Source organism: Rana temporaria, chromosome 9 (genome assembly GCF_905171775.1).
Source record: "Rana temporaria chromosome 9, aRanTem1.1, whole genome shotgun sequence".
NCBI lineage: Eukaryota > Metazoa > Chordata > Amphibia > Anura > Ranidae > Rana > Rana temporaria.
Window position 1 is genome coordinate 23,214,280 of NC_053497.1, and position 15,144 is coordinate 23,229,423.

General features: G+C 45.8%; 1 protein-coding gene across 4 annotated transcripts in view; it reads right to left on the reverse strand.

Moving 5' to 3' along the window:
* Positions 1-14,123, reverse strand: part of TMEM268 (transmembrane protein 268) — an 81,641-nt gene extending 67,518 nt beyond the window's left edge. For 2 of the 4 annotated variants that reach the window (XM_040322965.1, XM_040322963.1), the window contains exons 1-3: positions 13,902-14,123; positions 8,406-8,562; positions 6,586-6,683 (exon numbers count right to left, since the gene is read on the reverse strand). In XM_040322965.1, the coding sequence (XP_040178899.1) occupies positions 6,586-6,683; positions 8,406-8,562; positions 13,902-13,931 (285 nt within the window). In that variant the 5' untranslated portion in view covers positions 13,932-14,123. The remainder of the gene's footprint in view (positions 1-6,585; positions 6,684-8,405; positions 8,563-13,901) is intronic. The other 2 variants (XM_040322964.1, XM_040322966.1) reach the window with 2 other exon arrangements.
* Positions 14,124-15,144: the final 1,021 nt, after the last annotated feature.

The window sequence follows — 15,144 nt, forward strand, 5'->3', positions numbered from 1 at the left end:
CAGAGCCCCCCCACAGCAGGTGTCCCCATCAGAGCCCCCCCACAGCAGGTGTCCCCATCAGAGCCCCCCCCACAGCAGGTGTCCTTATCAGAGCCCCATAGCAGGTGCCCCCATCAGAGCCCCCCCCCCACAGCAGTTGTCCCAAGATCATTAGAGCTGTACCTGTCCAATAAGTCCCTGGGAGCAGACGCATGTTGCAGGGGGTGGGGCATACGTGACATCTTCAGTTGCTAGGAGGGAGGGACTCGGAGGGCATTTCTGGGAGTGCAGGAGATGATTGGCAGCAGCTCTGGTCAACCAGAAGGCTCTCATCAGCCGCCTATGTCGGTGAGAGGAGCCAACACACACAGAGGGGGCGGGGGGCAGACAGGGGACTGCTACAGTACGGCGCGACCGTTCCACGCGCGCCCGGCTGGAGGATTAGTGGATACAGCGCAGCAAGGCAAAGGCCCTGCTTGGGGGCCCCAGGCCAGCTGGGGGCCCCAAGCAGTTGCTTGTTTTGCCTGTCTTGTTCCGACGGGCCTGGCTTTGTGTAATGTAACAGATCTGGTCAGACATTCCTCCTATCCCCCCCCCCCCTCTATTCTCTACAATGCAAGTATGTGCGGGGAACCTTGTGCGGAGTTGGTTACTCGGCTTAGCCAACACAGAGCATTGCCAGTGTGAGGGCTTGAAGCGCCAATTTCAGAGAAATTGCATTTCCTAATAAAAATCAATAACATATTAAAGTGGGGGTACAGGAGCATAAAAAAAAAAAAAAAGATGCAAGGCTTCAACTGAGCTTTAAAGGCAATGATTAGTTGCCTTGGATTGAAGGAGGAAAAGCTGGACTGTTTGGCAGATGAGAAAACATTCCTGAACTCCTCTCTGGGCAATTTGTCAGGAAATGCTCTTTAGTACTGTTTTTTATTTTTTTCCTAATGCTGTTCAACCATCCAGAAATGCCAAGACTGCCAGTTAAACAAAGAGGGTAGACATTGACGAGCAGCAAACTAGGTCCAGGGCTGAGGGTATAATGATGCAGCATGGAAAGACTGTGCTCTTAGGGCTCATTATAGTTGTGGTCGAATGCGGGGGGGCGGCGCTATGTTAAAAATGTGCAGTTGAGCCATGTTCTTGGCTCCCCCTAAGGCCCCATGCACACGAGACGCTATTACAAACGCCTCTAATCTCAGCTTTTCAAAGGCAAAAACCGGCATTTAAAACGCCCGTTTTTGCCGCGAATTGCACAGCGTTTTGCCGCGATTTGCAGCGTTTTATCGCGATTTGCGGCTGTCAGCGTTTATCCCCAAAACACTGTAGACCCTCCCCAAGCTCAGAATCAAACTATTTGTGCCGTGTTTTGCCGCGTTTATCGGCGTTTTGCCGCGTTTAGCCGCGATTTGCGTCTAAAACACAAAAGCTGAAAGCTTCTGAACCCAAAATTTTGGGTTTGGAAAAACGGCCCTAAACCCAACTGCTTTGAAACGCCAAAAAACGTGATCGTGTGCATGGAAACATAGGATAACATTAAATGTGTTCAGGGGCAGTTGAAAAAAATGCCCAAATGCCTCTGAACTCAAGTTTAGCAGCGTCTCGTGTGCATGGGGCCGTAGACCCCTTTCACACTGAGGAGTTTTTCAGGCGGTACAGCGCTAAAAATAGCGCTGCTATACCGCCTGAAAAACTCCTTCACTGCCTACTCAATGTGAAAGCCCGAGGGGCTTTCACACTGAGGCGATGCGCTTGCGGGAGAGAAAAAAAATCTCCTGCCAGCGGCATCTTTGAAGCGGTGAGAGGAGCGGCATGTATACCGCTCCTTCCTATTGAAAACAATGGGAAACCTCTATAGAGGCGCATTGCGGGCGGTATTAACCAGTTATCGGCCGCTAGCGGGGGTTAATACCGCACCGCTAGCGGCTGATTCCGGCGGCAATCCCGGCGGTATAGCGCTGCTGTGTCTCAGCCAATCGGGAGGATAGTTCGTGGACATCACTGGAGAGAGATGGATTTCAGGTAAGTATTAGGGGGTGCTGGGAAGACTGCTACACACATTTTTGTATTTTATTTTAATGCATAGAATGCATTAAGATAAAAAAAAACTTTTGCCTATAAAACTCCTTTAAGGCCCCTTTAACACTTGACTTGTCCTGTGACTGGGGACTGTAAAATCGCATGACAAGTCGTACCCCTATGATTCCAATGAGTACTGGTCATATCTGTGCGACTTAAAATAGTCCCTGCACTACTTTGGTCTCAAGATTACACAGGCATTGCTTCAAGTCACCTCGAAGTCGCACGACTTTCAGTTTGCACGTGTGAAAGGGGCCTTAATGTTTTATTAAAAAAAAAAAAAAAAACACATTGTATACTTGCTCTGTGCAGTGGTTTTGCACAGAGCAGCCCCGATCCCCCGCCTGTGTTCCTGGCTCCTCCCCTTCAGCCAGTGCCCCCAATAGCTAGCTGTTTAATCTGGGGGCACTGGTGCGTGCTTGCTCCGAGACTCGCTCTATGCAACCATAAGAAACAAAGCTGCGGCTCGGCCCTGCCCACGCTCTCTCATTGGCTCACTGGCTGTGATTGACAGTCAGTGGCTGCTGCTGCTGTCTCATCCAGTGAGGTATTAGAGGCCTGTAAGAAGCTCAGCTTTCATCCTCAGGTGAGTTCTAGGGGATTAGGTGGGGGGGGGGGGGCTGTGTACACTGAGTCCCAGATTCTCGTCCAGTGGCGTAATTTTGTGCGGGCGTAACGTATCCGCTTTACGTTACGCCTCCGCAACTTACACATGCAAGTGCTGTATTCTCAAAGCACTTGCTCCGTAAGTTGCGGCAGCGTAGCGTAAATCGGCCGGCGTAAGCCCGCCTAATTCAAATTTGGATCAGGGGGGCGTGTTTTATGTAAAACTACTGTGACCCGACGTGATTGACGTTTTTGCGGAACGGCGCATGCGCCGTCCTTGGAATTTCCCAGTGTGCATTGCTCCAAAGTACGCCGCAAGGACGTCATTGATTTCGACGTGAACGTAAATGACGTCCAGCCCCATTCACGGACGACTTACGCAAACGACGTAACTTTTTCTAATTTTGACACGGGAACGACGGCCATACTTAACATTGGCTGCGCCTCATATAGCAGGGGCAACTATACACCGGGAAAAGCCTAACGTAAATGTCGTAACTTTACTGCGTCGGCCGCGCGTACGTTCGGGAATTCACGTATCTAGCTAATTTGCATACTCAACGCGGAATTCGACGGAAGCACCACCTAGCGGTCAAAAAAAAAATGCAGTTAAGATCCGACGGCGTAAGACTTACGCCTGTCGGATCTAATGGATATCTATGCGTAACTGATTCTAAGAATCAGACGCATAGATACAACGGGTCGGATTAGGACTTACGACGGCGTACATGGCGCTGCGCCGTCGTAAGTCCTTTAAGAATCTGGGCCTGAATGTTTTATCTTCATGCATAGAAAAAAACCTTGAGCCTTTAAAACCACTTTAAGAAATATATATATTGGGTAATGTAAGGTCTTAAAGGTACAGCACTGCACTTTCTTTTCCCCCGTATATATGCTGAGACTGTGGTCCAAGTTCAGACCATAGCGTGGTGTTCCGCTGCTTGATTTATATAAAGTTTGACCAGAAGCGCCGAGTATTCAACAACGAGAGAGCACAGGAAGTTATCAACTCAAAGTCAGCAGTAATTTTTACACTTCTGAATCAGAACAAAACACTTTCAATGGTACACTTGGCAGACCGAAAAGGAAGCAAGAGAAGAGAGAAGTTAATTTTTGGGGTTTACACACACACACACACACACACACACACACACACACACACACACACTTTATTTAGTAACTCCTTGTTGAGAAAATAAAAAACATTCCCCTCTGGGTGATCAATGAACTTTGCAAAGATTTTTACAATCGTTGTTGCAGCTCCCTGCCTTTTGTTATTCTGAAGAAATGGCTGAATGTGAATGGGAGAGTCAATTATCATTCAGCTGCTGCACTTGCAGGGGTCTAATCAGGAAAGTGTCAGGATCTGCATCCCTTTAGACCCGATATCCCTTTGGTGGGATCTCATCAAAAATGACATTTGTGTTGCAGGGGATGTCTAAATCTGACATGTATCTTAGTGCAGACTTCTGGGAAGATCAGTAAACCGTGTTAATTTTGGTAGCAAATTTCGATTTAGTTTTAGTCTTAGGCCCCTTTCACATTGGAGCGGGAGCCGCGGTGGCGGTATAGCGCCACTAAAAATAGCGGCGCTATACCGCCGGGATTGCCGCGGGAATCGGACGTTAGCGGTGCGGTATTAACCCCCGCTAGCGGCCGATAAAGGGTTAATACCACCCGCAATGCGCCTCTGCCGCGGTTTCCCATTGTTTTAAATGGGAAGGAGCGGTGAAGGAGCGGTATACACGCCGCTCCTCTCACCGCTCCAAAGATGCTGCTGACAGGAGATTTTTTTCTCTCCCGCCAGCGCATCGCCTCAGTGTGAAAGCCCTCGGGCTTTCACAATTGAGTCTGCAGTGAAGGAGTTTTTCAGGCGGTATAGCAGCGCTATTTTTAGCGCTGTACCGCCTGAAAAACTCCTCAGTGTGAAAGGGGTCCAAGTCTTGGGACTAAAATGGCATTTTAGTTTTAGTCCCATTTTAGTCTTCTGCAAGTGTTTTGGTTTTAGTCATATTTAGTTGCATAAAACTCATTTAAGGGTCCTTTCACACGTGCGGACCATATTTTAGATCAGTTATTTATCATCAGTTGATCCGTTTTTTTCATCCGTTTTTCATCCGTTTTTTTTCATCCGTTTTTTTTTTGTTAGAACTTTATTTTTATTACATATTTTGATGAAAAACGGATGTTAGCGGATCGGATGTTAAGCGGATCGTCCGCTAACATCCGTTTTTCGTCCGTTCCGTTTTTTGGACGGAAGAAAAATAGGGTTTTCTTCCGTTCCAAAAAACGGAGCTTAACGGAGACGGATGTTAACGGACATTAGCGGATGCTCATCCGCTAACGTACGCTATCCCATTGGAAAGCATTGCAGTCTGTAAACGGACGTATGAAAAAACGGACGAACGGTCCGCACGTGTGAAAGGACCCTAAGGCTAGGTTCACATCACAATTTTAACATCCGATAAACGGACCGTTAAATCGGATGGAATCGTATATGACAAAATCGGATGGAATCGGATCAGTCATCCGATTACATACGATTTAGATTGACCACAATATAAAAAAAAATCGGACACGATTTTAATACAATTTCAAATCAGGACCAAAAAACGTGGTCAAACACGTTTTTTGATGCGATTTTAAATCGTATCAAATCGTATGCGGGTCAAATCGGATGCACTTGGGGACCTAAATTAATGAATGGAAGTGAATCGATATGTTTTGCCATACAGATTTGGACGATTTAAAACCGAAAATCGTGAGAACAAGTAGGATGATAAAATCGTGGTGTGAATGCACCCTTAGTCATCTAAAATCTAATGGGTGTAGTTAAAGAGGAGGTCTACATAAAAAGTGAACCTCCGCTTTTCAGAACCCCCCCCCCCTCCGGTGTCACATTTGGTACCTTTCAGGGGGAGGGCGGTGCAGATACCTGTAATACAGCTATTTGCACCCACTTACAGGCATGGACTGCCGCTGGAGTCACATCTACTCTCAACCCCCCCCCCTGCAGTCCTTTGGGAAATATATAGGTCCCAGGAGACAGCGGGGACCGGTGAGGACATGCAGCGCAACTCGCGCATGCGCAGTAGGGAACTGGGCAGTGAAGCCGCAACGCTTCACTTCCTGATTCCTTCACCGAGGATGGCAGCGGGGGCAGCCAAAAGACGAGAGTTTGCTCGGCTTCAGCTGCCAACATCGCGGGCACCCTGGACAGGTAAGTGTCTAATTATTAAAAGTCAGCAGCTGCAGTATTTGTAAATGCTGGCTTTTAATATTTTTTTCTAGGTGGACCTCCGCTTTAAATTTTATCGCATTATTAAAGTGACACTAAAGGTTTTTTTAAATAACAAACATGTCATACTTCCCTCTAGTGTGCAGTTTGTTTTGCACAGAGTGGCCCTGATCGTCCTCTGGGGTCCCTCGGTGGCTCTCGCGGCTCCTTCCCGCAATAGCTAACCCCCTCTGGGAAGCTCTCTCCCGAGGGGGTCACCTTGTGCGGGAGTTCTCCCGCGTGATACAGTCAGCGTACATAGCCGCCGTGTGTATGACTCTGCCCCGCCCCCCGGCTGCATCATTTGATTTGATTGGCGGCAGCGGGAGCCAATGGCTGCGCTGCTATCAATCTATCCAATGAAGAGCTGATCAGCCATTGGGGAGAACGCGGGATCGCGCCCTCGTAAAATTCGGGGCTCAGGTAAGTAAAACCTTTGGAAGGGGGGGGGGGGGGTGGATAGTGTAAGGTGTTTTTTCACCTTTATGCATAGGTGAAAAAACACGAGGGATGCATTTTACAGAAATTTACAGAGCTGCAGATTGAAAGAGAAATGTAATTTTTTATATTTTATATATTTTTTTTTCCAAGTTACCCTTCAAATATTATAATAGCTACTTTCATGAAACATGCAGATTAATGATCATCACCTGTATACCGCAGTCCTGTAGGCGTTGGAAGCATTGCTCCGTGTGTTCAGCTCCCGGCGTACAAGGCAGAGCAGTCAATAATCGTCCGTTGTATAGACCTGCATAAAGGAAAGGTCAGAGCTTTAGCTGGTCCAGGTTGCCTGACATGACTCGGACATTAGACCCTCCTTTGGGGTTAATAACTGGGCCACCATCAGGGGGGTACAGGCAGTACACCTGTAAGGGGCTCGGATGGCAACCCTCCCTTTTTTTTATTTAATTTTTTTTTATATATTTTTAATTTTTTTTTTTAATAAAAGGGCCCAGAGGTCCCCAGGGCCCCCGGATGGCAACAACACCCCCCCCTTTTTTTATATATATTTATTTTATATTTTTTTCTTTATTAACCACTTAAGGCTGCATTTACACCTAGGCGTAGGCAATAGCGGCGTTTTCCGGCGTTTTGTTGCGCGTATTCATGCTAATATGCGCGTTTGCATACAGCGTTGTCCGACGTTTTTGTACTTTGACGTTTTTTTTTTTAGCCAATAGGAAAAACTATCATCTTTTCATCACTTGTTGCGATGTTGGTAGATTTTTTTAATCTTCTGCATGGGCGACAAGTTCTATTGACGAAACGCCCGTAGCAAACGCCCGTTGTCGCGCAAGTCACTTGAATCGAGCGTTTCTATTACTTTCTATGGGAAATGGAAACGCTCAAATACGCGCATATCGCGTGATAAAAAAGGGTCCAGAACTTTTATTCACTACATGCGATGCGCGTCAGGCGCATCGGCGTTCAGATGTAAACCATGCCCATAGCCTTACATGTATTTTGGTCCCTCTGGCGTTTGTGCGCGTCGCGCTACAGGCGACAAAACGCCAAGGTGTGAATGGGCTCTAATACTCTGACCTTTAGGCAGCTAAAGGACCCGGCCAGTTTTTGCGATTCGGCACTGCGTCGCTTTAACGGACAATTGCGCGGTCGTGCGGCGTGGCTCCCAAACAAAATTGATGTCCTTTTTTTTCCCCCACAATTAGAGCTTTCTTTTGGTGGTATTTGATCACCTCTGCGGTTTTTATTTTTTGCTCTATAAACAAAAAAAATTCAATATTTTTTACTTTTTGCTATAATAAATATCCCTAAAAAATATATAAAAACATTTTTTTCCCCCGCAGTTTAGGCCGATACGTATTCTTCTACATATTTTTGGTTAAAAAAAAAAATGGCAATAAGCGTTTGATTGGTTTGCGCAAAAGTTATAGTTTCTAGAAAATAGGGGATAGTTTTGTGGCATTTTTATAATTTTTTTCTTTTTTTTTTTTACTCGTAATGGCGGTAATCAGTGATTTGTAAGAATGCACTGATTACTGTGAAAATGACAGTGAAGGGGTTAACCACTAGGTGGCGCTGTTAAGTGTTCCCTTGGAAGTGATTCTTACTGTTAGGGGGCGTGGTTACACGTGACACGTCACTGAGGACCGTTCCCGACCACGGGGAATGGTAATTGGTGACAGTGTCACTAGGCAGAATAGGGGAATGCCTTGTTTACAAAGGCATTCCCCCGTTCTGCTCTTGCCGACCGCAATCGCGGGACTCCAGGGAACATCGAGTTCCCGGGTCCTGCGGCCGCACTAGCGGGGCACGTGCGCGCCCCCCCCTACTGGGCAGCAGATTCAAATGGATGTACTTGTATGCCAATCTGCCTGCCCGTGCCATTCTGTTGATGTAAATAGGTGTGCGGCGGTTGGCAAGTGGTTAATGGTGTAGTAGAAGTGGAGGTAGGTTTAAAAAAAAAAGAAAAGAGGGGGGAAGGTCTGTTTAACTGCAGACGACCTACCTGAATGTAAGGTGACCACCGGCTCTGCGTTATCTCTCACCGACCACACAGCCCTGTCCTTCCCGCTCATCGTACCACGGCAGGTGGCACGTTGTTTGGCTCGGAAGAAGTCGGATCCATGCGGACCGGTTCCTGGTCTGTTGGCTGAGCGGAGAGCCTGTATTAATATTTACAGTATTAATGTTGGTATGTAAATTATTCAAGGCTCTTGTGTCATAGAACTTCTTCTCTATAATCACTCACCTCTCCCAGGATCACTTACCAATGACTGTAGAAGGTCTACATTTATCATTTTATAGTTTACATTGGCAACTTTAGTATTATCAAGGTATAAAAAAAAATACAGTGCCTTGGAAAAGTATTCATACCCCTTAAAATTTCCACATTTTGTGATCATGTTTCAACCAAAAATGTAAATGTATTTCATGTAATCGACCAAAACAAAGTGGCACATAATTGTGAAGTGGAAGGAAAATGATAAATGGTTTTCACAATTTTTTACAAATGTCGTCTTATACGCCAGAAAATACGGTCTTTCGTACTTAACCACTTCATTACCAGGCACTTACGCACCTTCCTGCCCAGGCCAATTTTCAGCGCTGTCGCTGTTGCGCGGTCATGCTACACTGTACCCAAATTAAATTTTATTATTTTGTTCCCACAAATAGAGCTTTCTGTTGGTGGTATTTGATCACCTCTGCGATTTTTTATTTTTTGAGCAACAACTAAAAAAAGACCGACATTTTTGAAAAAAATTAGGTTTTTCTTTTTTTCTGTTAATTTTTTTTGTTAATAAGTTTTCTTCAATTATTGGCACCGATGAGGTGGCACTGATGGGCACCAATGAGGTGGCACTGATGGGCGGCGCTACGCTGGTATGCTGCACGCGGCACTGATGGGCACTCTTTGGCGGCACTGATGGGCACTAAGAGGTGGCACTGATGGCATCATTCCAGCCAGTGCCCATGTTGCCAGTCAGTGCCTATTTGTGGCCACTGATTGGCATCGATTGTGTTTTTTTTATTTGTGTTTTTTTTTCTTGCTCTATTGAGCACCGGGGGGGGGGGGGCACTCCCTGGTGGTCCAGTGTTGGCATCCGAGGGGGGGGCTGTGCTGATAAACAGCGCGAACCCCCCTGTCAGGAGAGCCGGCGATCGGCTCTCCTCTACTCGCGTCTGTCAGATGCGAGGTGAGGAAAAGCCGATCAACAGCTCTTCCTGTTTACATCGTGATCAGTCGTGGTTGGACACGGCTGATCACGTGGTAAAGAGTCTCCGCCAGAGGCTCTTTACCGAGATCGGAGATGCAGGGTGTCAGACTGACAGCCCGCATCACCGATCTCCGCGCCCCCACAAAATCCTGCAGGACGTCAATAGATGTCCAGTCAGGATTTCACAACCACTTCCTGGACGTCGGTTGTCCATTGACCGGGCGGGAAGTGGTTAAAAACTTTCCTCAAAACTTGGGGGTCGTCTTATACGCCGGTACCAGTCTCAGTCAGACTTCGGGCGTCCATTATTCAAAAGCCACGCCTCCTCCTCGTGCTGTTCCGTGATCGGCGGAACCCTCAGATTCCCAGCAGAGCCTCTGTTCAGTGTTCCGCCTATCACGGATGTCTTCTCATCCTCGGCCTTGTATGAGAGGACATCCGTAATAGGCGGAACACCGAACACAGGTGCTGCTGGGAAACTGAGTGTTCCGCCTATCACGTAACAGCACGAGGAGGAGGCGTGGCTTTTGAATAATAGACGCCCGAAGTCTGACTGACTCTGCATTACAGGGATAAGGTATGGCAGTGGTTCTCAACCTGGGGGTCGGGACCCACTTAGGGGTCAAATGAGGATTTCCCAGGGGTCCCCAAAACCTGGGCTGTTCCTGAAGCCTGCGTCCGCCCACTCAGCCTCTTCACAGCCGCCCCTTCAATTCACGGCATGGCTGGGGGGCAGGGACTAGAGGTCAGCTGACTGGTGAGAAATGTGAAGTGGGAGGGGCTGGAGGAGACCCTATCTGCTGATTTCAGAATAGGTGTCAGTGCTACGAGAAACCACAAAGTCGGAGACACAGTGAGTAACACTACCTGTGATTAGAGTTGCCCTTAAAAGTCCCCACTACAGTTCTCAGATCAGCAGATGACCTTGATCAAGAGCACCTAAGTTGGCTGATCCCAACTCTCTGCCAGCACTGCCACTGATCCCAACTCCCCACCAGGGAGTAATAGAAGGAATAAAAATGGAGATGGAGATGGAGATGGAGATGGAGATGGAGATGGAGATGGAGATGGAGATGGAGATGGAGATGGAGATGGAGATGGAGATGGAGATGGAGATGGAGATGGAGATGGAGATGGAGATGGAGATGGAGATGGAGATGGAGATGGAGATGGAGATGGAGATGGAGATGGAGATGGAGATGGAGATGGAGATGGAGATGGAGATGGAGATGGATCCTAAAATGTACTATAAGGGGTTTTAATACTGAGTGGAAGGAACTCAGTGATTGCTAAATGTCCGTGGGTTAGGTCTGGTCTTGGGTGCCGACAACCCACGATAGGAAAATAAAAGTGTGGCGTACATTTGTATCAGCCACCTTTACTCTGATACCCCTAACTAAAATCTAGTGGAACCAATTGCCTTCAGAAGCCATCTAATTATTAAATAGAGTCCACATGTGTGTAATTGAATCTCACTATAAATACAGCTGTTCTGTGAAGCCCTCTGAGGTTTGTTAGAGAACCTTAATGAACAAACCGCATCATGAAAGTCAAGGAACACACCAGACAGGTCAGGGATAAAGTTGTGGAGAAGTATAAAGCAGGTTAGGTTATATAAAAAAAAAATATCCCAAGCTTTGATCATCTCACGGAGCTCTGTTCAATCCATCATCCAAAAATAGAAAGAGAATGGCACAACTGCCAACCTACCAAGACATGGCCGTCCACCTAAACTGTCAGGCCGGGCAAGGAGAGCATTAATCAGAAAAGCAGCCAAGAGGCCCATGGTAACACTGGAGGAGCTGCAGAGATCCACAGCTCAGGTGGGAGAATCTACACTACACAAATCTGCCCTTTATGGAAGAGTGACAATAAGAAAGTCATTGTTGAAAGAATGACATAGGAAGTCCCGTTTGCAGTTTGGGAGAAGCCATGTGGGGGGCACAGCATGTGGAAAAAGGTGCTATTTGAGTTACTGTTGTCTTTCTATGATCTTGAACCAGTCTGCCCATTCTCCTCTGACATCGACATGGCATTTTTCTCCATATAACTGCCGCTCACTGGATATTTTCTCTTTTCCCACACCACTTTCTGTAAACCCGAGAGATGTGTGACAATCCCAGTAGATCAGCAGCTTTTTTTTTTTTTTAAATACTCAGACCAGCCAGTCTGGCACCAACAAGCATGCCACGTTCAAAGTCACTGAAATCCCCTTTCTCCCCTATTCGGATGCTTAGTTTGAACTTCAGCAAATCATCTTCACCAAGTCTAGATGCATTGAGTTGCTGCCATGTGATTTGGCTGATTAGCAATTTGTGTTACCAAACAATTGAACAGGTGTACCTAATAAAGTGGCCAGTGAATGTATATAAAATAAATAAATCTATGTATTTTTTTTTTTATATATGAAGCGCACATATATATATATATATATATATATATATATATATATATACACTATAATAAAAAAAATATATACATATATATATATATATATATATATATATATATATATGTGTGTGTGTAACAACTGTATATATAGTAAGATGATAAAAAAAAACGATACAGTAAAACCTTGGTTTGAGAGCGTTTTGCAAGACAAGCAAAATGTTTTAATACATTTTGCCTTGATATACAAGCGATGTCTTGATATAAGAGTGGCGTCATGTCACAACTGAGTATAAAAAAGAAGATAGGAGCCTCTAAGTGTAGCAATATGGTTACATTAAATGAAGGTACAACATTTAGCAACTTAATGCTACACTTAGAGGCGCCTCTCTCCTCTTTCATACCCTGTAAAAAAAAAAAAAAAGCTTTGATATACAAGTGCTTTGAATTACAAGCATGTTTCTGGAACTAATTATGCTCACAATCCAAGGTTTCACTGTACATTATATAAAAAAATAATACACACACAAAAACACTATATATACACACATAAAAACACATATACAGTAAAACCTTGGTTTGAGAGTGTTTTGCAAGACAAGCAAACAATTGTAATAATTATTGCCTTGATGTACAAGCGATGTCTTGATATAAGAGTAGTGTCATGTCACAACTGAGTATAAAAGAGAAGAGAAGCGCCTCCAAGTGTAGCAATATGGTTACATTTAATGAAGGTTCAACATTTAGCAACGCACATGGTTGATGATTAAAACAGACACATCTAAGTATGCAGGCATCAGGGTAAAGCTGTCCACATAGATCATCCTCCACACCGCCATTGATATCATCTCTTCCACGAGCGGTCCAAGCCTCACTTTCAGATCCCTCTACTGCAGGGTAGTCTTCTTGGTCAGACTGACAGCAGTGAGAGCCGGCGGTGTGGGGGGAGGTCTATGTGGATGGTTTTACCCCGGATCTCTGCATACTTAGATGTGCCTCTTTTAATCATGTGAGTTGCTAAATGTTGTACCTTCATGAAATGTAACCATATTGCTACACTTAGAGGCGCCTCTCTTCTCTTTTATACTCTGGAGCCCCTGCTGGATTTTGCTTCTAATCCCCTTGTGGAGGTTTCTATTGGTGGATGGACATTTTATGGTTACACAACCTATCACATTGCTGTAATCTTTTTATATGGACCATAAACTGAAGGACCTATGAATAAATGGTTGTGGAACGAATCATTTCAGTTTCCATTATTTCTTATGGGAAAATTTGCTTTGATATGCAAGTGCTTTGGATTACAAGCATGTTTCAGGAATGAATTATGCTCACAATCCAAGGTTTTACTGTATATGTTTGTATATATAAACTGTGTGTGTGTATACACACACTATAAAAAAAACACTATATATTATATACACATATATATCTATATATGTGTTTGTATATATAATCTCTCTCTATATATACACACACAAAGATAAAAAAAAAATTATATATATATATATATATATATATATATAAAAACATGATATATTATATTTAAAAGAAAAAGATATATTACACACACACAAAAAGTGTGTGTGTATATATAGTAAGATAATAAAACACTATATATATATATATATATATATATATATATATATATATATATATATATATATATATATATATATATCTCTATTTCCTGAAATAGTGAAAATTCCAATCCATATGATACAATGGTAACATGTGAAGCCCCTCCCTCTTCAGGGTGAGCAGTGCCCAGCCTGGCTCTATACCTGTCTGCCCCCCCTGATCCCCCCCATTAGAAAGGATGACCCCCCCCCCCCCCAGATCCTGATAGAGAAGAGGGAGGAGAGTGACAGGTCAGAGGAGACATGGTGGATATGAACCTGTTGTGTGCAGAAGATCTCCACTGACATCTATCCATGTGCGAGTCCATCCGTGTCTATGGAGAGTCCCTCACTGTTACATTGTATACACCATGATCACCAATCAGCAGACAGGAAGCACGGAGCGATCTCTATATCTATCTCTATACACAGCTCAACGCTGCGACTCTTCCTCATTGCCTGCTCCAAAGCTGTCAGCGATGCATCCTGGCCCCGCCCCTGTCGGTAAGAGGAGCGTCCCAGCCCCCGCCCCTCTGTCATTGAAATAGCAGACCAGCCCCGCCCCTCTGTAGTCGCCTATGCCGCCTGGTCACGCCCCTGCTTTTGAGACCTTGCAGCCAGGCCCCCCGCAGCTGTCATCCGGGCCCCGCCCATCACGAGGTGTCCTGGTCTCAGTGTGACTCTCGCTGGCCTCCTGCCAATAGTAGAGGGCGCAGAGGATTGTGGGAGGAGGGGACTCCGGGCCAAGAAAGAAAATGCTGAATTGCAGCGCATTTTGTGCTGACAGATTTCACTGGCCCGGATTCAAAGAGATCTGCGCTCTATTTGCGGAGGCGCAGGGCAACGATTTTGCCCTGCGTCCCCGCAAATATTTTGCGCTGCCCTCGATTCACGGAGCAGTAGCTCCGTAAATTGCGAGGGCGCGCCGGCAAAATTGCCCGGCGTAAGCGCGCGCAATGTAAATGATCCCGCCGGGGGCGGGAATCATTTAAATTAGGCGCGTTCCTGCGCCGATCGTAAAGCGCATGCGCCGTCGGGAAACTTTCCCGACGTGCATTGCGGCAAATGACGTCGCAAGGACGTCATTTGCTTCAAAGTGAACGTGAATGGCGTCCAGCTCCATTCACGTATCACTTACGCAAACGGCGTGAAATTCAAATTTCACGACGCGGGAACGGAGGGTATACTTTAGCATTGGCTGCCCCTACTATTAGAAGGGGCAGCCTTACGCTAAAGACGCCATACGGAAACTCCGTAACTTGCGTACGCAGGGCCCGCGCAACATTGTGAATCGGCGTAAGTATGCAATTTGCATACTATACACTGACCACAATGGGAGCGCCCCCTAGCGGTCAACGCAAGAATGCAGCCTAAAATCTGCGTGGCATAAGAGCCTTATGCCACGCAGATTTTAGGCTGCAGTCGGCGTAACGAGTTCTCTGAATCAGAACTCGTTACGCCAGCGCAAGTCAGCAATTGCGCTGCGTAACTATGGTTACGCAGTCGCAATTGCTTACTGAAT